Genomic DNA, 20,621 nt, shown 5'->3' on the forward strand with positions numbered 1-20,621 from the left:
AATTTGTGGATTTTGATATATTTTGGTGACAAAAAAATTACACATGCACTTAAAATTTTATCTTATTTTTAATTATTCCTTTTGTATTCTACACAATATCTCATTTTACTCTCTACATTCCATTATGGGTTAATGACAGTCTTGAAAAAAATAGCTATTTCATGCCAACGTGATCTTTTGGGGTTTCAGATATTCCAATTGTGAGAATAAGCTTAACTAATTAACAATTGAATCCCTAGCCACTTCAGCCAAACTAACCTATCATTCGATCCATTTGATAGACTGAGATAAAGCAGAATACAAAGAATGAGTATTGAAGATAAAAGAGCGACAAAGTAGTTTAAGAATAAGAAATAATTTGCGTATAGAGTACCCGGGACGTAGCTAAATGTAATTCTTTGAATTTCTTAAGTGCTCAGAATTCCTCCTAAATTAAATAAAAAAAGAAAAATAAATTTACACAAATGGCACACGACCTTTCCACTCTAATGTCAACGTTCTTCCGAGCTCTTTTTTTACCGAGCAGTATCCAAACCAAACGTGTTCTTCGAGTACACCGGGGGTGTTCCATTTTCTTTTAGTTCGTCAGCCTGTAATGCAGTTTGGCCACGGTCAAAATGATGTTATTCAACATGGTTTGTTTGCTTGAGAACCAAGTTTCTGACTTGTGTTCATATCTTTATGCCCTGACGAGTCACTAATTTAATCAAAATGTTAACTGGATATATACTACCAAAGTCATCTTATATGTCTGTATATGTTCAACATTTCAAAGTCCTTATAAAAAAAAATGCAAATTTATACGCAATTGTGGAAATAATGCGTTAGCAACTTGTTTTCCAGTGCCTATATAAACATCACAAATATCGACCTCCGAGATATCACAAGAGTAATACAATATCTTCATAAAATATAAGATTCTCAAACTTCTCATTTCCCCTTTAAGCTAGCTCTTTTGTTCCCCATATGGCACGCTTAGCCTTTGTGCTAGCTTGTGCTCTAGCTCTATTGGCTTCCTCAATAGCCTCTGGTGCAATTGTTGAGCATTCTTTTAACGTAAGTCTTGCATCAATTTTGGGTATGCTCATGCATGTCTCTAAGATGACTAAAACCGCATTCTGATGTCCAAAATTACTTCTGATTCAATTTGATGAAAAGAAAAAAAAAAGTAAATATTTTAGGGTCATAGAAGCGGTTTAAGAAAGAAATTCAAACGGGCCCTTTGGGATCTTTATTTCATCATGCATATTTCCTCACCAATTATTTGAATGTTTCCTTTAATAATAGTAGTCATTTTTTTTTTCCATTGTTTTCAGGTGAACAACCTAACTGTTAGCCGATTGTGTCAGAATCAATCGATTACCGTAGTAAATGGGAGTTATCCAGGACCAACCATATATGCACGAGATGGGGACACACTTATTGTTCACGTTTTAAACCAGTCGCCCTATAACATTAGCATTCACTGGTAAGTACCAATTATTCAGAATCATTTAACAACCCCCAAGGGGAATGTTAAGTTATGATTTGTTCATGTTGTATAGTTTCTTTCTTAATGCAGGCATGGAATCTTTCAGCTTCTAAGTGCATGGGCGGATGGACCTGCGTATGTAACTCAGTGCCCTATACGTCCCGGACAAAGTTATACTTACAAATTTAATATCACCGGACAAGAAGGCACCCTTTGGTGGCATGCCCACATTTCGTGGCTCCGGGCAACCGTCCATGGAGCACTCATAATCCACCCGAAAGCCGATCGATCCTTCCCCTTCCCCAAGCCCGCCAAAGAAGTTCCCATCATATTAGGTAATTAACGATTAAACTATACCATTCAACTTAGTTAATGTTAATCATGATACGTACTTAAAGAGTAATTTTGTGACTAATTATATATTATAATTAACTATTGGATGGAATTCCAGGAGAGTGGTACAATGGCAATGTGGTCGACATTGAGGAAGAAGGCCTATCGAAAGGAATTGGTCCTAACATTTCAAATGCTTACACCATCAATGGACTTCCCGGCGATCTCTACGACTGCTCTCAAAATCGTATGTAACCATGCATGCATGCATACAAGTAAATTTATTGATTTATTGTATATATTATTTTTGCATGATGAATTAACCATTTGACATCAAATTACCAGAAACATATCAGTTCAGTGTGGTGAGAGGAAAGACCTACCTACTACGCCTAATCAACGCTGCACTCAATAACCAGCTCTTCTTCAAGATAGCCAATCACAACATGACAGTTGTCGCCATCGACGCCACCTACACCACTCCTTACGTCACCGACGTGGTGGTTACGGCACCCGGTCAGACTACCGACGTTCTCGTTACATTCAATCAACCTATCGGATCTTATTACATGGCCGCCACTCCGTACGCTAGCGCTAGTGATACCATTGACTTTGATAACTCGACCACCAGAGGCATCATCGTCTACAAGAACTCCACATCAACCCCCATTATGCCCTCAATGCCCAACCCTCACGACACGCCGTTGGCCCACAAGTTCCTCACTAATCTCACCGGCCTCGCTGGTGGGCCCCAGTGGGTCCCAGTCCCACTCGAGGTGGACGAGCATATGTTCGTGACAATCGGCGTCAATTTGGCGTTATGTCCCGAAAATGCCACGTGTCAAGGCCTATTCAATAACAAATTGTCCGCGAGCATGAACAATGAGTCATTTGTGCTCCCAAGCAATACGTCCATGCTAGAAGCGCAATTTCACAACGTGAGCGGGGTTTACACTAGAGACTTTCCTGACGATCCTCCGGTCAAGTTTGATTACACGGACACGAACATCAGCCTCGACTTATCCCTGATATACGCGCCAAAATCGACCAAGGTCAAGACACTGAAGTTCAATTCGACAGTAGAGATGGTGCTTCAAAACACAGCATTTTTGGCCATCGAGAACCACCCGATGCATCTCCACGGCTTCAATTTTCATGTGTTGGCACAAGGGTTTGGAAATTACAACCCAATTAATGACTCCAAAAAGTTTAACTTCGATAATCCGCAAATACGTAACACAATTGGTGTGCCAGTCGGAGGATGGGCTGTGATCAGGTTTCAAGCAAATAATCCTGGTTAGTTTTCATAATCATCTCCTTAATTAAGTTTCTAATTTGTATTTTAATTATATCATAAATTAATTTCTGATTATTTGTTTTAAATTATTGTTTCAGGTATTTGGAACATGCACTGTCATTTGGACGTTCATCTGCCGTGGGGGCTAGGAATGGCTTTTGAGGTTGAAAATGGACCGACCCCAGAATCTACTTTGCCTCCCCCACCACTTGATCTGCCCAAATGTTAGAAGTTGTTCAGAAGAGACTTCAAGTTATTATTTCATTTTGTATCTTAAATTATATTTTCGTTGTCAATTTCATTCATTTGGTTACAAATGAATAAATTTGTAATAAAAGCAGTCTCAAATGTATGTAATATTATAAGTTGGTCATCATTGTTTGACTAAAATCACAATAAATTATTTAATTACTAATATTTGAAGTGCCTTAATTTATTCACGAAATGATCCCGCAATCCTTTGTTTCCTTAGTTACATTATTTCTGATCTCGTTTTCTTCTAACAAAAATAATTTTTTTATGGCTAGTATAGTAATCTTATTTTAATGAATCTTCACTTTACCTTATTTATAACACATACTAATAAACATGAGCCTGACTACTTACAATTCAATATTGTCCTAATTGACTATTGTAATTTTAATTTTACACGCATTGACAATTTCTCTTGCATGTGATTAAGTTGTGTCCATGCTGTCCAAGTTGACTTCGAAATGAGTTGGCATCTTGTTATGATAGCCTTGATCACATTGCAAGATCAAATTCCATATATATGGGACGTCTTTACTCATCTTTCTAATAGAGGTAATGAATAAGAGTGATCCAAATAACATTATTGGTTCAATGTGCACCTTTTTCTGACCTCATCTACTCCTAAACAATAACAATGTCATAAATGTACATTATTTGAAACAGAAGTTTGGCGGTCTAGTATTAGGGATTACGCTTCAATTAATGTGGCAAATCTCCTCCAAAATTTGTTGCCACTAACATTCCAAAGGAGCAGCAACATGCATGGCTATAAGGGACCAGGGGCAAATGCAGGATGAAGTTTTCTTGACGATTCTTGCGAAAAAGGACTAGAGGCATATGAAGGGGCATCGCCATAACTCGACAGTTCTTCCATAGCGCGGTGAGGGTTGGACCGTTGTTTTTCACAAAGATAAGGCAAGAATACTCCTACATTTTTAAAACACAAACATGTTAGTAGTTGTACATCAAGTTAGAATACTTCGATACTATGTTAGATAACCACTAAACGCTAAGATTAAGAAAAATCGTCAATCATATATGCACGTAGATTTGCGAGATCTTAATTACATACCTTCTCCAAAGGCCATGTTGAAGTAAAGTTCAATAATGTTAGGGCACTTGTGGTAACAAGCTGTTGAACAAAGCTTATTGAGAACTCGAGGGTCAAGGAGGGTATCAGAGGAAATTCCAATTGCCTTCCTATCAACACCGCATTCCTTGATGCACTCATCCGTCTCTATGTATTCAGCCATCTTCTCTACCACCACTCCTGATGTCCTGCATTCGTGTTCAACCTTTCCGCCTTTCTTAGCCATCGTCTCCAACAAGCATCGTTTCCCCAACGATGACACTGAAAATGCGCAAATCTCGTTGGGCAAATGCTCACATACAAGCTCACCTGAAAATTAAAACCAAACGAGATTGATTTCAAGCTAACCATGTTTAGCGATTAAAGTAATGATATTTGTGTACCTAGAGCTGCATGGATGAATAGGAAAGAGTGGAAGAGGAGCAAAGGAATAAACATGGTTGAGAAATCCGTGGTTGAACAGCCTGAAGTAATTGACTAAGAAAAAGAGATCTGGTTTACGAGAGATAAAAGGAGATTGATATGAACTATATATAGGGAGGAAACCGATTAAAAGGTTCTTAATTGTTTGTAGTATAGCTCCATACAATTTTAAGGCGTCTCTATATTTAGGACTCTAAGTATTGATATTGCAATATCTTGCTTCTTCCTGTAAAGTTCCTGAAGCAAGAAATTGTGTGTACTTAACTATGTTTAGGTCGTTCACCTGTTACCCTAAATGCACATTGATTTTTTCACTTTAAAAGTACAATATAATTAATAATAAGACGGGAAAGTATTAAATAATTATACATACACATTTTGGTGCGGGTTGGACCCCCACTAATTTCCTTTTCCCTAACAGCATATTGCATAATTTATTAACGCTATCGATCCACTAAAAAATTTATTGAGAGGCATATCTAATTCGCGCCAAACTAACCAGAAAACGTATCCCAATTCCAAGAGGTTCAAGAGGATTGGGCTTATTATGTCTTCAGGTAGTCATAAGATTTTTTATTATTATTATTATTTTGGTTAAAATCTAGATATAGTTCAGTGCCTCTGTTTCAAGTCTAAAATGGGGTGTTATATTTCTTCTCTCTAAGTTTGATTTCCATAAATAGAAAGTTCCAAAACAATTTGTTCCTGGCACATTTTGCATAAACCAATCTGAAACCCTCAATACCGTTACATGATCTTTGTAAAGTAGTACAATTACGTTTAATATAACGTTGTATATCTCAACAAAACCCACCCACAAACAAAATGAACTCAAACTCCCCCTCTCCTTTTCCCACTTACTTAATTATTCCTCACTTAATTTACGTTAATATATAATTCAAAAGAAACTATATGCAGAAACTACACAGCATGATTACATAGGACTAGGAGCAGCTCCAGGTTCAAACGCCTCGGAAGGAGGAAGTGATTCTTCCTCAGAAGGGGGATATGCTACACTCAACCTTGATGGTACTTGAGAGCCGTAGGGACAGGGGGCGGCCTCGCCGGAGCTCATAAGCGCGATCATGGCACGGTGAGGGTTGGAACGTTGCTTGTCACAGAGATCGGGCAAGAATACTCCTGCATTTGTCAAAACATATAATTAAGTTCCATATATTAGTTTTATGTTACATTGTGATTAACATATATAAGTTTTTACTTACGTACAATGATATGCCTACTATACTATTGTTGTAAAAATTGATTGCGTAATTAACATATGATAAAATATAAGAATGTTTTATATACCAGTTGTATGTAAGAATATTTGGTTCAATCAGAGGCCTTCATGCATCATCAAAGTTATTAAATTGTACGATAGTGAAAGGGGGAAATTTTGATTGAATTAGAAGAAAATCCATCACAAGGAAGGTATCATAATGCCATCTGTGGAGCCAAAAATAATCACAAGGCGACACATGGATTTTTGGTAAAAATGACAAAGTTACCCCTGAGACACATCGGTTGTTCTACGCACAAGCAGTGGACAATCATTCTTTAATCAAACCAAGAGTGTCCAAAATAGGTAACAAATTCCAAATTATCTCATCCATCCTCATCTTAGGTAATTACTTCATAACCTACAAATTATTCCATATAAATGGAGATTAATTGGCTAATTAATGGATTAATTCCTAATTTATCCATTAATCACCAATTAAATCACTCATTTTCACACAAAAAACCTCTAAGGGCCGGCCACCTCCATTCCCTATATATATGACCCTATTTTCTCTAAAAGCTAAGTCCACACTCTTGTAAAACTCCAAAAACTCTCCAAACACTTTTTCTCTCTAAATTCTAATTTTGGCATCAGAGGTTCTTTGGCCAAAGCCCCCCCCCCCCCCCCAAATTCATCGTGGGCGCGTGACGCTCTTGGCCTTAACCTAAGGTGTTAATTGTTTTGTAGGTGCAATTTTGTCCAATATCAAGAAGGTGGAAATTTGCATCCACAAATTGGTGCTTTCATTGAGAGTTGAAATTCACACTCAAAGAAGACTCTCGCATAAAAAAGATTTTTTCTCTATTTTCTAGTCCACTTGTATTTTTCATACATTCTTATTATTAGAATTTTTTATTTGCAAAGATTCTTTGATAAAATGAAAAAGATAAATACAATGGCTAGAAATTTAGAAAACTCTATGAGTGAAAATTCCAATATAAAAGAAATGGGACCACAGCAATCCACACTAAATGTGATCCTCGGGGGAGCGGCACCACGACCACAAGGTTCCACCATGGGAACCACCGCGGTGGCCACCCGCGGCGAGGTCCATGGCACCACTACCACGGCCCAAGCCGTGCCACCAAAGCAAGCCCAAGCCGTGTTATCCAAGGCTCATGGCACCAAGGCCATGACCCAAGCCATGTCACTCCAAGCCCTAGCCTCGCACCCACGTGCATCACACGCCGAGCAGCCCACTCTCGTGGCCCAACCTGCTCCCATCAAGCAGCCTACTCCCGCTGAACAGTTTGCTCTCGTGGCCCAGCCTGCTCCGGTGGTCCAACCTGCACTCACCGAGCAGCCTACTCCCGTGGCCCAGCCTGCTCCCGCAGCCCAATTTGCTCCCATGGTCTTCCAAGCAGCCCAAATCGGTCCAAGACTAGTTCAACCGTCCCGGCTCCAAATTTCCGGACCGATGATCAAACCGGGAGCATTTTCACCATATTTTTCTGCGGATTTGACGTTTCCTAGCTCAAATCTCGCATTCAAAGTCTACCACACTTCCACTGCTCAAGGAGAAACATTCCTTCCAAGCTCTTCTAATCCAATGGCGAACAACACTTGTCTCGACAAGTCATAGAGTTGACGAGCGCCCTAGCACAGCAGACAACCTTGGTGAACCAGCTCTTGCAACGCACGAAGATGCAACGTGTTCCAAATGAGGTGTCCCGAAGAAGGACAAGGGCAGACGAAGAACTTCTCCAGCAGTGTCTCAACAAGCAGCCACTCGACCTGCCACGAATCGAGCGTTTCGGCAAAGTACACTCCTGATTAAGCCCCCGAGATAGCATATACTCCCATCGTAGAGCGTGGAGGAGCGTGCACTCTCGACTAGGCCCACGAACGAGCATACACTCACGGTTAGGGCCACACTCCGATAATCAGCATGAGCAGTCTTCCAAACAAAGTGTTCATTCATGGCTAGGCCCGCAAGGATCATCATTCATATCACATCGGAGTAGGCAGCATGACGGGAGGAGAGAAGCAGTCACTCAATCCGGCTCAAGTTCAACCAGCAGCCTGCGAAATCCCTCACCTGCTAGGAATCCACCATATGCACTGCTGCCGCGGCAGAGATAAGCCGAGCACGTAGAATAGCAGCCTAGACCAGCAGGTCAAGACTAGGGCAGCTGAGAGCTCTGCCACTCCCAACAAAGGCAAATTCAAGAAGAAGTCGAAAGGCTCTTGACCAAGCAATTGCGTAATTTCCCGCGCAACGAAGCTATTAACAAGGCGCTCCAATAAGACATAACCAACATGAGCGAGTCATCTTTCAATGACAAGATCGAGCAGACAAGACTACCCCACATAGATTGTCGGATATAAAGACAACCTCTGCTCTGACAAACGCAGCAACTTAGCCTAATGGCGCGCCGGGCGCAGACGAGTACCAGAAGGGCACACCAGCCCAACTACCAAAAACCGGGGGCAGGCTAAGGATTATTTCGGTTGTCCCAGTAATCCATGTTTCCTCAGGTGCACTCACAACAATGATTTCCATGCTCTCCAGTGTGAGAGGGTAAACTAATTGCTTTCCAGTGCGAGAGGGTAAACCAATTCCCCGACACCCATATGGGTCTACTCTCAAGTGCGAAAGGATAAACTAATTGCTCTCCAGTGCGAGAGGGTAAACCAATTCCCCGACACCCCAAAATGATCTGCTCTCCAGTGCGAGAGGATAAACCAATTGCTCTCCAGTGCAAGAGGGTAAACCAATTCCCCGACACCCCAAAAGGGTATGCTCTCCAGTGCGAAAGGATAAACTAATTGCTCTCCAGTGCAAGAGGGTAAACTAATTGCTTTCCAATGTGAGAGGGTAAACTAAATCCCCGACACCCATCTGGGTAAGCTCTCTAGTGTCAGAAAGCCACATAGCTCAAAAAATCGAATGCTTGAAGATCAACTAAGCAACAAATGTTGAAAAATCAAACTCAAGCAGTTTCCTCATTTTCAGCATGCAGCCTAGACGTGGCAGCCCAAACAATTGCCTATTCCACGCCACCTCTTCAGCCCATACCGAACCAATCCTTAGCTTCAATCAAGCCGAGTTGCTCAAGCAATGGCCCTTGCCACATCACCTCATTGGCCTATGCCAAGCCAACTCCTAACCTCTGCCAGCCGACGTACCGCACCACCCCGATGACTGCCACCCAAGAAGAATACAAGAAAAAATTAAGTTTTTATTACATTGGTGCAGCACGGAGAAGACGAAGAAAGCAACGAAAGACGGTCCTTTGCACAGGCAAGATGTAGAAGATTGCTAGAGAAGGGGGAACAAATATCCTCTAAGCTCTTTCTCTCTCTCTCTCTTGTAGGGTAGAATAAATCACTCTCCAAAGTTGATTTAATAACCCACTTAAGGTGGACTTAAATAGGCTTTGAGAGAAATTTATTTTCCTTTCCTAGAAGGATCTAATTTCATATTAAAAAGGGAATCTAGATCAAAACATGAAGCAATCCTAAGTTTCCTAGAGCAAGAAGATCTCTACACCTGCTGCCATTTCCTATGAGCAACCCAGCAGGTGTGGGGGCATTTGTGGAGCCAAAAATAATCACAAGGCGACACGTGGATTTTTGGTAAAAAGGACAAAGTTACCCCTGAGACACACCGGTTGTCCTAAGCATGAGCAGTGGACACTCATTCTTTAATCAAGCCAAGAGTGTCCAAAATAGGTAACAAATTCCAAATTATCTCATCCATCCTCATCTTAGGTAATTACTTCATAACCTACAAATTATTCCATATAAATGGAGATTAATTGGCTAATTAATGGATTAATTCCTAATTTATCCATTAATCACCAATTAAATCACCCATTTTCACACAAAAAACCTCTAAGGGCCGGCCACCTCCATTCCCTATATATATGACCCTATTTTCTCTAAAAAGCTAAGTCCACACTCTTGTAAAACTCCTAAAACTCTCCAAACAATTTTTCTCTCTAAATTCTAACTTTGGCATCAGAGGTTCTTCGGCCAAAGCCCCCCCCCCCATTCATCGTGGGCGCGTGAGGCTCTTGGCCTTAACCTAAGGTGTTAATTGTTTTGTAAGTGCAATTTTGTTCAAGATCAAGAAGGCAGAAATTTGCATCCACACCATCAACATGACAGAAAAAGAAAACCAAACCATACCAAAGTGAAGCATATTCCTTGGCAACCTTTTCATATATGGCCAAAATTCTTCTCGGTTTTTCTAATTCACTAGTACCCATTTTTAAATATCTGAGTTAAGACCGTGAAAATATAACCGAACTATTTAACACACGGGTGCATCTTTTACACCAGTATTATTAGAGAATTTTCGAACTATTGTACTCTACTTTGTTTTAATATTCGTCCTAAAAATAAGAGTGGGAATATTGTTTTAGCTAGGTGTGACAAAACAATCATTGTTACTCACTTGGAACCACTAAATAAAATTAATCGAAAAAAAAAAAGAAGATGAAATTAATCAAGGATTTATGAAAATATTCTTACCCTCTCCGCCATCCAAATTGAAGTAAAGGTCAGCAATGTTGGGGCACTTTTGGTAACAAGGAGCGGAGCAAAGCTTAGCCATGAACTGAGGCTCAAGGAGGGTATCAGATGAAATCCCAACAGACTTCCTATCAATCCCACAAGCCTGCACACACTGATCTGTCTCTATGTACCCAACCACTCCCTCCACCACAACTTCTGATGTCCTGCACCGGTACTCTATGCTTCCATCTTTCTTGGACATGGTCTCTAACAAGCACCTTTTTTCGGCCGACGACACCTAAAATGCACAAACATCGTTTGGCAAATTCTCACATATAAACTCACCTGAAAAAAATATATATCAAATCATGTTTAACTTAAAACCGTGTTTATTTAACAAGTTAAAGATCAATCTTGCATAGAAAACTAAGCAGAATACACACTGTCCAACTAACCTAGAACTGCATTGATGGAGAGGAGGAACGAGAGGAAGAGAACGAAGAACCTGGTGGAAACCGCCATGTACGGTGGATTTGCGATTAGGGTTTTATGATCTAATGTTGGATTTTGTTGGACAAAAAAGAACTCAAAAGAAAGATTTGTTTGTGAGATTAGTGGAAGGGTGAAGTGTGGATTTATGAGGAGGTGGCGGTTATGAACTACAAACAACAAAAGGTAACGACTAGCTATATATAGAGATAGACAACGTTGAACTATAAGGCGTCCTCTATATTCATGAGACGCGTTTGCAACCTTTCAGGTTGCTGAAACTATACGTCTACGGTTCTCTATCAATTTTTCTGTTTGGAGCAGATTTGTCATTGGTTCTATTTTCTGACTTTTTTTTTTTGGATCTTTTGATATAGGCACCTCAATTTTGAATTTTCTAGATCAAACATTCATGCATTTTAGTGATTTGATTAAACTTTTTTTGTCACAATTTTGGTGACATATGCACATTATATTGTAACAAATTTCCTATAATCTAGCCTTTTGATTACACTCGATAATTGTAAAAATAAAAATAAAAAATAAAAAAGTTGGTTAGATTCAAAATTATTTTCACAATAATGCTACAATTTAGCAATAATTATCTACTATTTAAGATATTTTCTTTCCAAAATAGTTTAAAATATTTGTAAATTCCCCAAAATCAAACATACCGAATTGCAAATAAACGTACCATAGTTGCAAATAAACGTATCAATTAATGATTTTTGTAAATTCAAACGTACCTGCAGATAATATATACGTAATGTATTATACTTAATAATAATTCATCAACAACTATACTTAAAAAAACAGCAAAAAAATTTGAAAAAATTACACGGAGCTTTTATGTTGATCACTAACTATTTGAAAAAGAAAAAACCATTTGGAAAAAGAAATAATATTACATGTTTGCATAACAAAAAAAAAATTGTGATCGACAAAACATATTTAGAAGAAGAGAAAATATAGTTTAATTACAAATATCTCCACTAAATAAGGAAAAGTGCATCATGCAGATAAAAAGATAAATTCAAAAATTATTTTAATTTTAAAAAATAGAGGTGACTATTGGTCAAAGCACATTAATCAAATTTTAAAATGGCACATATGTTTAATCTAAATGATATAAAAAAAAACTGTAGGGGATTCTAATTTTTCCTTTTTTTTCTCTTATTTGTATTTTGTGTTATAGATATTATATTAAAGTGTGATTGTATAAATCCTAGATAGATTTGGTTACTAGTTATTTTTTCCTACTAGTGTTGTACTTACTTGAAGAACAAGATTCCTCCCCTCTCTATTACTATAAATAAAGTCATTATGTAGGGAAAATACCACATCTCATACACACAAAAAAATCCCTACACTTTCTGTCACATCCCAAACCGACTCCGCCGTAGCACGACATTGTCCGCTCTAGGCTTACCATGTCCTCACGGATTTGTTTTTGGGAACTCAAACGAGAACTTCCCAGTGGGTCACCTATCCTAGGACCACTCTCGCCCAAACTCGCTTAACTTCGGAGTTCCGATTGAATCTGAAACCAGTGAGTTCCCAAAACGCCTTGTGCTATAGGGAGGGGAGCATGTACATATAAGGCATATCACCCCCTCTCTGTTGGTCGATGTGAGATCTTATAATCCACCCCGCTTAAGGGGAACCTGGCGTCCTTGCAGGCACATCCGCACCGAACGGCAAAGTGGCTTTGTAGGCACATCTGCACCGAACGGTAGAGTGGCTCTAATACCAAATTGTCACATCCCACCGCGACTCCATCGTAGCATGATATTATCCGTTCTGGGCTTACCATTCCCTCACGGTTTTTTTTTTTTGGAACTCACGAGTAACTTCCCAATGGGTTACCCACCTTGGGATTGCTCTCGCCCGAACTTGCTTAACTTCAGAGTTCTGATGGAATCCGAAGCCAATGAGTTCCCAAAAGGCCTCGTACTATAAGAAGGGGAGCATGTACATATAAGGCACATCACCCCCTCTCTGTTGGTCGATGTAGGATCTTACAGTCCACCCCACTTAAGCGGAACCCGGTGTCCTCGCCAGCACATCCGCACCGAACGGGAGTAGCTCTAATACCATTATGTCACATCCCAGACCGACTTCGCCGTAGCACGATATTGTCCGCTTTGGGCTTACCATTCCCTACAGATTTGTTTCTGGGAACTCAGATGAGAACTTCCCAGTGGGTCATCCATCCTAAGACCGCTCTTGCCCAAACTCACTTAACTTCGGAGTTTCGATGGAATCCAAAGCCAATGAGTTCCCAAAAGGCCTCGTGCTATAGGGAAGGGAGCATGTACATATAAGGCACATCACCCCTCTTCGTTGGTCGATATGGGATCTTACACTTTCTCCACTCTCTCTTGCGCACCCGTTTCTTCCTTTGTCACATAAATTTGCCACAGCATTTTGGTTATTCTTATTTGTTTTAGTTTTGCTTTTGTTATTGCTTATTGACTTGTTTTATTTTACAAGTGTTTTATTGTTGAAGCCTAGTTAATGATATAATTTAACAGTTATTTATTATAACTTATTAGCTTTGTGATACGACTAAAAATCTGCAAGATTAAAGTTTGATATGATTGTCAAAACGACCTTAATTAATCAATTTGGTTAAGGTAAATGAGAAATAAGAAATTGTTTTTTTTTTAAGGAAAACTAACGAAAAAGGTTTGAAAACTTTGAGTTTTAATCAAAAGGAGAAAAAAATGTTGTAAGTGAATAGTAATAGGAACGATTTTTTAGAGTAAAAATATGATTTTTCGTTAAAGTGAATAGTATCAGGAATGTTTCGTTAAAATTCCCCTTTTTTTTGTCCACTGCTACTATTTATTTGTTTTGGTTAGCTAAACTAGACAAACCATTAAGCAAATAAATGGTCAAGTAGTAGTTTTGCTTTTAGACATCAAGTTGTGTAAAGTTCAAACTAAATTTTCAGAAATTTAAGGATCTTTTGGAGGTTTCAAGTTCCAGCCAAATCGTGCCAATAACAGATAACAAATCCCTTTCGCCTTTTGTTTTTCCTGTCTTTCTTTAGCTAAATCTCTTGATCATTTGGTGAATAAGAAATCCATATTTGATATCAAAGATTGAGATTAAAATATCAAAAGCACGTTTAATTATTTTCTACTTTTGATACTGGATTTAAGAATTAGTAATCATGAATTCTTTTATCACCAAGAGAACATATTACAATATTATGATAAGTTTTGGGCTTTGACATTCCTGGGCCTAGGTTTTAAAGCCCAATATCCATAGAGACAAGGCCTGATAGAGTTTATTAACGACCTAAACCCAACATCAAACCCAACCCGACAACCCAAATTGCATTCCCACTTGTTATTTGTAATCTCCCTCGTCCTATTTTACTCCCCAACAAACCATGATCACAAAAACGAACATATACAGAAGCAAGATAAGTGGGACCCAAACGAAAACAAGAAAAATAACAGAAATTGTTGCCAACCTCACAAATCCCACACATACAATCCAAGAAACCCAAAAAAAAAAAAAAAAAAAAAACATCAAAAACCGGAAAATCAAACACTCAAAAAAACAGAGCAAAAATCACAAACACCAAATCATGGTTGCGGCAACGTTAACTTCACCGTCGTCTCAACTCCTATGCTCAAGCTCCCGCTCTCTCTCTAACCTCTCTCCTCTCCAACAATGTCTGTTGGGGTCCAAAGCAGTCGTCTCATGCCCTAACAACTTCAGTTACAGCAAGAGGAGGCATGCGGCCGACGGAGTTAGGTGCATGGCGGTGGCAGCGGAGACGGAGACGGTGGAGCCAAAGAAGAAGAGCGGATACAAGATTCAGACGCTGACGGGCTGGCTGCTGAAGCAAGAGCAGGCCGGGGTGATTGACGCCGAGCTGACCATTGTGCTGTCGAGCATTTCGTTGGCGTGCAAGCAGATTGCTTCTTTGGTGCAGAGGGCAAGCATTTCCAACTTGACTGGAATTCAGGGTGCGGTTAATATCCAAGGAGAGGACCAGAAGAAACTTGATGTTGTCTCCAATGAGGTTTGTGCTGCTTCTAATTCTTACCTGAACCGGAGATGTGAGTTTGGTCAATTTATCAGGACCATATGTCCGTACTAACACCCGCGTTCGAATTCTCTCCCGTTTTGTTTGAATCCCTCGCACGCATTAGATTGATTTAGAAACAGCATTTGTTAAAAAGAAAGATTTCTTCGCAAAGAACATGCTCAATTAGTCAATTGTTGATGTTTTGGACCTTTTGGTATTAAATAATGTTGGGAAAATTTTGGGATAAATTAGACAGAGTATTAGGAAAATAAAAATTAAGATAAAATTACAAAAAAGAATTCCGTTGCCGGGATTTGAACCCGGGTCTTTCGGGTGAGAGCCGAATATCCTGACCAACTAGACTACAACGGATTGGCGATTTTGTGTTGCTCACAAAGTATTATCATGGTGCCAACCTTTATAAATAGAGGGTTTGATTATTTAGTACAAACTACAAACAGGTTTTCTCGAACTGCCTGAGATCAAGCGGAAGGACAGGGATTATAGCATCAGAGGAAGAGGATGTGCCGGTGGCGGTGGAAGAGAGTTATTCCGGCAACTACATTGTGGTGTTTGACCCACTTGATGGATCATCCAACATTGATGCTGCTGTCTCCACTGGATCCATCTTTGGAATATACAGCCCAAATGATGAGTGCTTTGCAGACATTGAAGAGGACTCAACCGTAAGTCCACTAATGCGACGTTGTTTCATTTGTTCATTAAACTTCATTGGTTGATATCAGATAAGGAAATGTCAAATGTCATGTCATATATCACATTAGTTGATAATTAGAGATAAACCTACATACAACGGGAATGTCACTGTAGCTGTATTTCAAGTCAATCATGCACTGTCAATGTATCACGTGTTTTAACTCTCAAACAGTGGTGTATGATTAGCTTGAGATATCATCATGGCATCTCCATTGAACGTAAGTTCTTCTCTGAGGGAAAACGTAGTAATCCGAATAGGGTTCTTCCGAATTGTCACAGTTGAATGATTGGAATGATTTATATGTTGCATTTCAGCTTGACAGTGCGGAACAGAAATGTGTAGTGAACGTGTGCCAGCCAGGAAGCAACCTACTTGCTGCTGGCTACTGCATGTACTCAAGCTCTGTGATCTTTGTGCTCACAATTGGGACTGGTGTATTTGCATTTTCCTTGGACCCCATGTACGGAGAATTCGTCTTGACTCAAGAAAACATTCAGATTCCGAAAGCCGGAAAAATCTACTCGTTCAATGAAGGGAACTATCAGATGTGGGATGACAAGTTGAAGAAGTACATTGATGATCTTAAGGACCCAGGTCCTAGTGGCAAGCCCTACTCTGCAAGGTACATTGGCAGCTTGGTTGGTGACTTCCACCGGACGCTGCTCTATGGCGGCATTTATGGTTACCCTAGAGACAAGAAGAGCAAGAATGGGAAGCTGAGGCTGTTGTATGAGTGCGCACCAATGAGCTTTATAGTGGAACAAGCCGGCGGGAAAGGGTCGGATGGCAGTTCCAGAGTACTTGACATTCAACCAACTGAGGTGAGTACAATTCATTTAATAGTTGCGAGTTTCTGCAGTTGACTATGTAAATTGATTAACTAGAATTTCTACTTTTGTTTCTGCAGATCCATCAACGTGTTCCGCTTTACATCGGAAGCGTGGAGGAGGTGGAGAAATTGGAGAAGTACTTAGCATGATCAGAATGTGACAACAAAGAGATTTAATTTTGTTTTGTGAAGATAAAGTTGTATGCGAACTTTTTCACAAGAAGAACAATGAATTAAAGACTTGGGACTTTATATTTTGTTTTTGCTGAAATTTTGAAAGTCAAAAGTAGCCCTTGTAAAATATGAACAAACCTTCGTACTGGAGGAGAGAGACTTACATGAAACAAAACTAAGTACAAGCCATTAGCCTAATTAAGCCCAGGACTACAACCAGGGCATATTAACTACCAAATTACATGTATTTCCAAGGAACGTGAGTTGTCTAATGATATAGCAACTCTAGTAAAGCTTCTAAAATGGTTTTGAATGGCTAACATAATTAGAAATCTTTCCGAGGAAGTCGTTCCCGAAAACAGTCAGGTCATTGCTGTACAATTCTCCTAAGCGTCGGAGCTTCCACGATTTTTCACTGCAAATTGCGGAAGCGTGCGAATTAGTAATTCTAGACTTTTGAATGCAAACGAGAGGAAACATAAGAAAAGGATGGTGAATTACCAGGGCTTATAATCCTAATACATTTCGTCACAGACTTCATCGCAGTCAGAGGATCAGATCCTGCAACAACCGTGAATCACTAATTAGATATTCAAGATGGGTGAACAGGATGGAAACTTTATGGCAAATAGAAGTTGTTTCAAATCACCTTGCGCATTCATGTCCTTCTCTGATAGTACTTCTGTCACAGTTGATGTAAATTCTGACATAAATTGATTGACCCCCACGTTACCATCCGCAGATTCATAAGATGACCTATATGAGTTTTGTAGAAGAGAACATAAGAGAATTGAAGTGAAATGACAGTAGTGAAGAAAATAATGGAGAAACAGTTGTGATGTAAAAGTATGGAAGGCAGAGAATACCCTGAAACCGTCGCAGTGGAAGCATCAAAATTTGGTAGACCAAGTTCTTCACAATGAAGATCAAATTCACCTAACAGTTCAGTGAAGGAGAAATCCGCCCCAATGGCATCAAAGTTCGTCAAATCAATGTCGAAAAGATCAACTTCCTTTTCAGATTCAGGTGATGAAGTCTCATCGCCAGTTGGTTTCTCAAAGCTCATTGGCACATCAGAACAATCAAAATTAAGCCTCCCCTTTACATGGGACTCCCTCTTACTTGTCTTGGCAGGTGAAGAAATGCAATGGTTTGTTTCCACAGTGTAGCAAGCTTTGTTCGGGCTCAGAATCACTCTCTTTGAAGAAAATATGGTGCAAGTTGGGTTTACGTCTGGAGGATAATTGTTATAACTGCAGGTAGCACTGGAAGAAATCTCAAAAGGTGGCGTAGAGTTGTCACTTTGAATTGAATTTGGTCGCTGAGGTGTCCGAGGACCAGAGTTATTGGTTGGGACAGACAATGATGCCTGGTTGAACAAGCATTTCTCCACAGTGGAGCCATTGGGAACCAAATTGTGAGGTGATGATTGAACATCCAAAGACTGCTGGACAGATTCTTGATTATCAAGCCCATTATCTGATCCAGAAACTGCTCCTGCACCTGCTCATTTTAATGTTCAAGAAGAATGAACACCCAGTAACGACATAAAACAGATTAAGAGCAGCACAACTTTGAAGAACATGCACAGTTATATACCTCTGCTGTGCATATTGCTCTTGCCAGCAGGTAATTTGCAGCGATATCTTTTAGCAGCATTTGAAGCATCCACAGGAACCTTTGAACTCTTTCTCTTTGTTGTAGGTGGGTGGATTGTTATTGGAGAGCAGAAATTTCCAGGCCTCGTGTTGGGGTTGGAAGGTGTGGTCACAGGAGCAACTGGTGTTTGGTGCATTAGAAGGCCTAATCGAAAGGCGCAGGAAAAAAAAACATGTTGAGTTCATAGCTTATAGAGCGATTATTCTTTTGGGTTTCTGTTAATTTATCACACCCTCAGAGGGATTCAAATAATTTAAGGCATACAAAACAGAAATCCTAAAAGTTGAAGCATCAAAACTCTCAAAAACTATATGCAGCTTTCACTATATTCTTAATTGTACCTGCAGCGGACCCATTAGACGGGTGAGATGGAGAAGCCAGGAGCATCGGTTTCGGAGCCACAGCCGGAGCTGTAGAGATGGCGGGGCTTCCACTGGCATTGTATGTATTCATCACGCTTTGCATCCCCTTCAACAGGGTTTGGACCCGGGTCTTCTCCTGCTCCACTCGGACCTTCTCCTGATCCAAAATCACCTTCTGCTCCTTCAACCGTATGTACTCGTCCAAAATCTCCGCCAAGCTCAGCAAGCTCTTCGGCGCCTGCCAAATTCAGAAAAATCCAAATCCCAAATCAAACAAAGACAAAAACTTTGTGACCGATTTCGAACAAATCTTCGAGAAAAACAGATTGGGTACCTCTCGAATCGGAGATTTGGCGATGAGAGACGAAGCCTCGGTTCTGAAAACGGAACGGGTTTCCGAATAGTTGTTGTCGCAGAGGTAGCGGTCGACGATGAAGGCGATTTGGACCGGGGTGACTTTTCCCTTCCCCAAATTCTCTGATTTCTTGCCTTTGGATTGCTTCCCCATTTCTGAAGATTGCGAGATGCTGTGGAAAACTAGGGATTGGATGGAAGTGAGGAGGAAGGAGAGGTTGAGAACTTGAGATCTGAGGAAGAGAAAATGGGAGAGGGTTAAAAAGGAGGGAGTTTTAGAGAAACGAGAGGAGGGAGATGGAAGAATAGAAACCGCGGGAGTTTTTGAAATTTTGGGACGAAACTGGGAGAAATGGGGGACGCTAGAAACAGGCCTCTTCGAATCTCTTCCACCACCAACAGAGGTTAAGTGATCCGAATCTTTGAAATTTCATTTAACTGCCCACCTGTTTTGATTCTTTAAAAGCTATAATAATTTTTGATCATTTAATAAAATTTCAAAAACTCGGATCACTTGATCAGATAAACTTGGTAAAAGAGATCTGTTAGATCTCTTTCCCGGCCGGGAACTGCAATTTGTATAAAAATAAAAATTCAATTCGGCAACTGCAATTTGTGCAAGTATCCTAATTCCTAACCCTAATTATAATAAGCAATAGCAATTCACTTAGCCAATATTTGATCAAAATAGGAATTTGGGACAAAAATAGTGTAACTAGACCTAATGCAAAAGTTTTTTTTTTTAATGGAAATAAAACTTTCACGACAACTGTTAAAATGGTCTTAAACGCATAAATAGAAATTTATGAGTACAATAATTTTAAAGAATTTGCCTCAGATTCACAAAATATCATAAAGTATATCCATTTTAATCACGTGCTATAATTTATTTTTATTTTTTTGGATAAAAAACATCAATGCGCTATCTTTAGTTTAAATGACATACTTATACATCTTACTTTAAATAATTAAAATCGAGCTCAAAGTCACTTATATTATACACATTTCATGCTAGTTAGAAAATAAAGAACCTTGTATAGCAACTGGAGGAGTCCAACCCAAATTCGTACGTAATTTATAACCAACATAAACATTAGATCGTAACACGTGAAGTGTTCACTATTTGCTCGCCAATGTAACACATCAGCATTAGTAATGATCAGGAATTATTGTTTGTTACACTCTAGTTAATTAGGACATGACATTTACATTATGTTTGGATGAGGAAATTAAACTTAGAATCTAGGTAAAAGTCGGAATTTATAAGTTGACATGCATCAATTCTCTTGTTTGGATTCATAACCACAAAAATTTAGAATTTCCGCATGGAAAAAATACTTGGAATTTGGGACCTCCAATTCCCAAGTTTAAATTTCATG

The 20,621-nt window shown here is 39.5% G+C and overlaps 4 protein-coding genes and 1 non-coding gene across 5 annotated transcripts; 2 read left to right on the forward strand and 3 right to left on the reverse strand.

Moving 5' to 3' along the window:
- The first annotated feature begins 900 nt into the window (after positions 1 to 900).
- LOC137722917 (laccase-7-like) lies at positions 901 to 3,439 on the forward strand. Its single transcript, XM_068462037.1, has 6 exons — positions 901 to 1,056; positions 1,317 to 1,468; positions 1,562 to 1,806; positions 1,923 to 2,051; positions 2,150 to 3,100; positions 3,200 to 3,439. Exons 1-6 carry the CDS (start codon positions 967 to 969, stop codon positions 3,328 to 3,330), a joined length of 1,698 nt encoding a protein of 565 aa, XP_068318138.1. The 5' UTR covers positions 901 to 966; the 3' UTR covers positions 3,331 to 3,439.
- A 260-nt stretch (positions 3,440 to 3,699) lies between these two features.
- Positions 3,700 to 4,931, reverse strand: LOC137721843 (uncharacterized). Its single transcript, XM_068460866.1, has 3 exons — positions 4,827 to 4,931; positions 4,426 to 4,752; positions 3,700 to 4,280 (listed from the first exon to the last, which is right to left on the reverse strand). The coding sequence occupies exons 1-3, from the start codon at positions 4,879 to 4,881 to the stop codon at positions 4,120 to 4,122; spliced, it is 543 nt and encodes a 180-aa protein (XP_068316967.1). The 5' UTR covers positions 4,882 to 4,931; the 3' UTR covers positions 3,700 to 4,119.
- A 9,668-nt stretch (positions 4,932 to 14,599) lies between these two features.
- Positions 14,600 to 16,945, forward strand: LOC137722874 (fructose-1,6-bisphosphatase 1, chloroplastic-like). The gene is made up of 4 exons (XM_068461981.1): positions 14,600 to 15,140; positions 15,608 to 15,832; positions 16,179 to 16,685; positions 16,772 to 16,945. Exons 1-4 carry the CDS (start codon positions 14,700 to 14,702, stop codon positions 16,841 to 16,843), a joined length of 1,245 nt encoding a protein of 414 aa, XP_068318082.1. The 5' UTR covers positions 14,600 to 14,699; the 3' UTR covers positions 16,844 to 16,945.
- Positions 15,446 to 15,518, reverse strand: TRNAE-CUC (transfer RNA glutamic acid (anticodon CUC)). The gene has a single exon. It is a non-coding gene; the product is annotated as a tRNA-Glu (tRNA).
- A 127-nt stretch (positions 16,946 to 17,072) lies between the features above and the next one.
- Positions 17,073 to 19,464, reverse strand: LOC137722873 (uncharacterized). The gene is made up of 7 exons (XM_068461979.1): positions 19,223 to 19,464; positions 18,868 to 19,126; positions 18,467 to 18,670; positions 17,734 to 18,370; positions 17,517 to 17,623; positions 17,369 to 17,428; positions 17,073 to 17,282 (listed from the first exon to the last, which is right to left on the reverse strand). Exons 1-7 carry the CDS (start codon positions 19,394 to 19,396, stop codon positions 17,254 to 17,256), a joined length of 1,470 nt encoding a protein of 489 aa, XP_068318080.1. The 5' UTR covers positions 19,397 to 19,464; the 3' UTR covers positions 17,073 to 17,253.
- Between the last annotated feature and the right edge of the window lie 1,157 nt (positions 19,465 to 20,621).

The sequence above is a fragment of the Pyrus communis genome, chromosome 17, assembly GCF_963583255.1.
Source record: "Pyrus communis chromosome 17, drPyrComm1.1, whole genome shotgun sequence".
NCBI classification, from domain to species: Eukaryota; Viridiplantae; Streptophyta; class Magnoliopsida; order Rosales; family Rosaceae; genus Pyrus; species Pyrus communis.

Bases quoted from the DNA above. Each gene is read 5' to 3' on its own strand.
- LOC137722917 (XM_068462037.1), top strand. From the start codon at position 967: ATGGCACGCTTAGCCTTTGTGCTAGCTTGTGCTCTAGCTCTATTGGCT. The intron at 1,057-1,316 runs GTAAGTCTTGCA...CATTGTTTTCAG, and splicing joins TTGTTGAGCATTCTTTTAAC to GTGAACAACCTAACTGTTAG. The intron at 1,469-1,561 runs GTAAGTACCAAT...TTCTTAATGCAG, and splicing joins TATAACATTAGCATTCACTG to GCATGGAATCTTTCAGCTTC.
- LOC137721843 (XM_068460866.1), bottom strand. From the start codon at position 4,881: ATGTTTATTCCTTTGCTCCTCTTCCACTCTTTCCTATTCATCCATGCA. The intron at 4,753-4,826 runs GTACACAAATAT...TTTAATTTTCAG, and splicing joins ATTCATCCATGCAGCTCTAG to GTGAGCTTGTATGTGAGCAT. The intron at 4,281-4,425 runs GTATGTAATTAA...TTAAAAATGTAG, and splicing joins CAACATGGCCTTTGGAGAAG to GAGTATTCTTGCCTTATCTT.
- LOC137722874 (XM_068461981.1), top strand. From the start codon at position 14,700: ATGGTTGCGGCAACGTTAACTTCACCGTCGTCTCAACTCCTATGCTCA. The intron at 15,833-16,178 runs GTAAGTCCACTA...GTTGCATTTCAG, and splicing joins ACATTGAAGAGGACTCAACC to CTTGACAGTGCGGAACAGAA. The intron at 16,686-16,771 runs GTGAGTACAATT...TTGTTTCTGCAG, and splicing joins TTGACATTCAACCAACTGAG to ATCCATCAACGTGTTCCGCT.
- LOC137722873 (XM_068461979.1), bottom strand. From the start codon at position 19,396: ATGGGGAAGCAATCCAAAGGCAAGAAATCAGAGAATTTGGGGAAGGGA. The intron at 17,624-17,733 runs GTATTCTCTGCC...AAACTCATATAG, and splicing joins TCCACTGCGACGGTTTCAGG to GTCATCTTATGAATCTGCGG. The intron at 17,429-17,516 runs GTGATTTGAAAC...CGGTTGTTGCAG, and splicing joins GAAGGACATGAATGCGCAAG to GATCTGATCCTCTGACTGCG.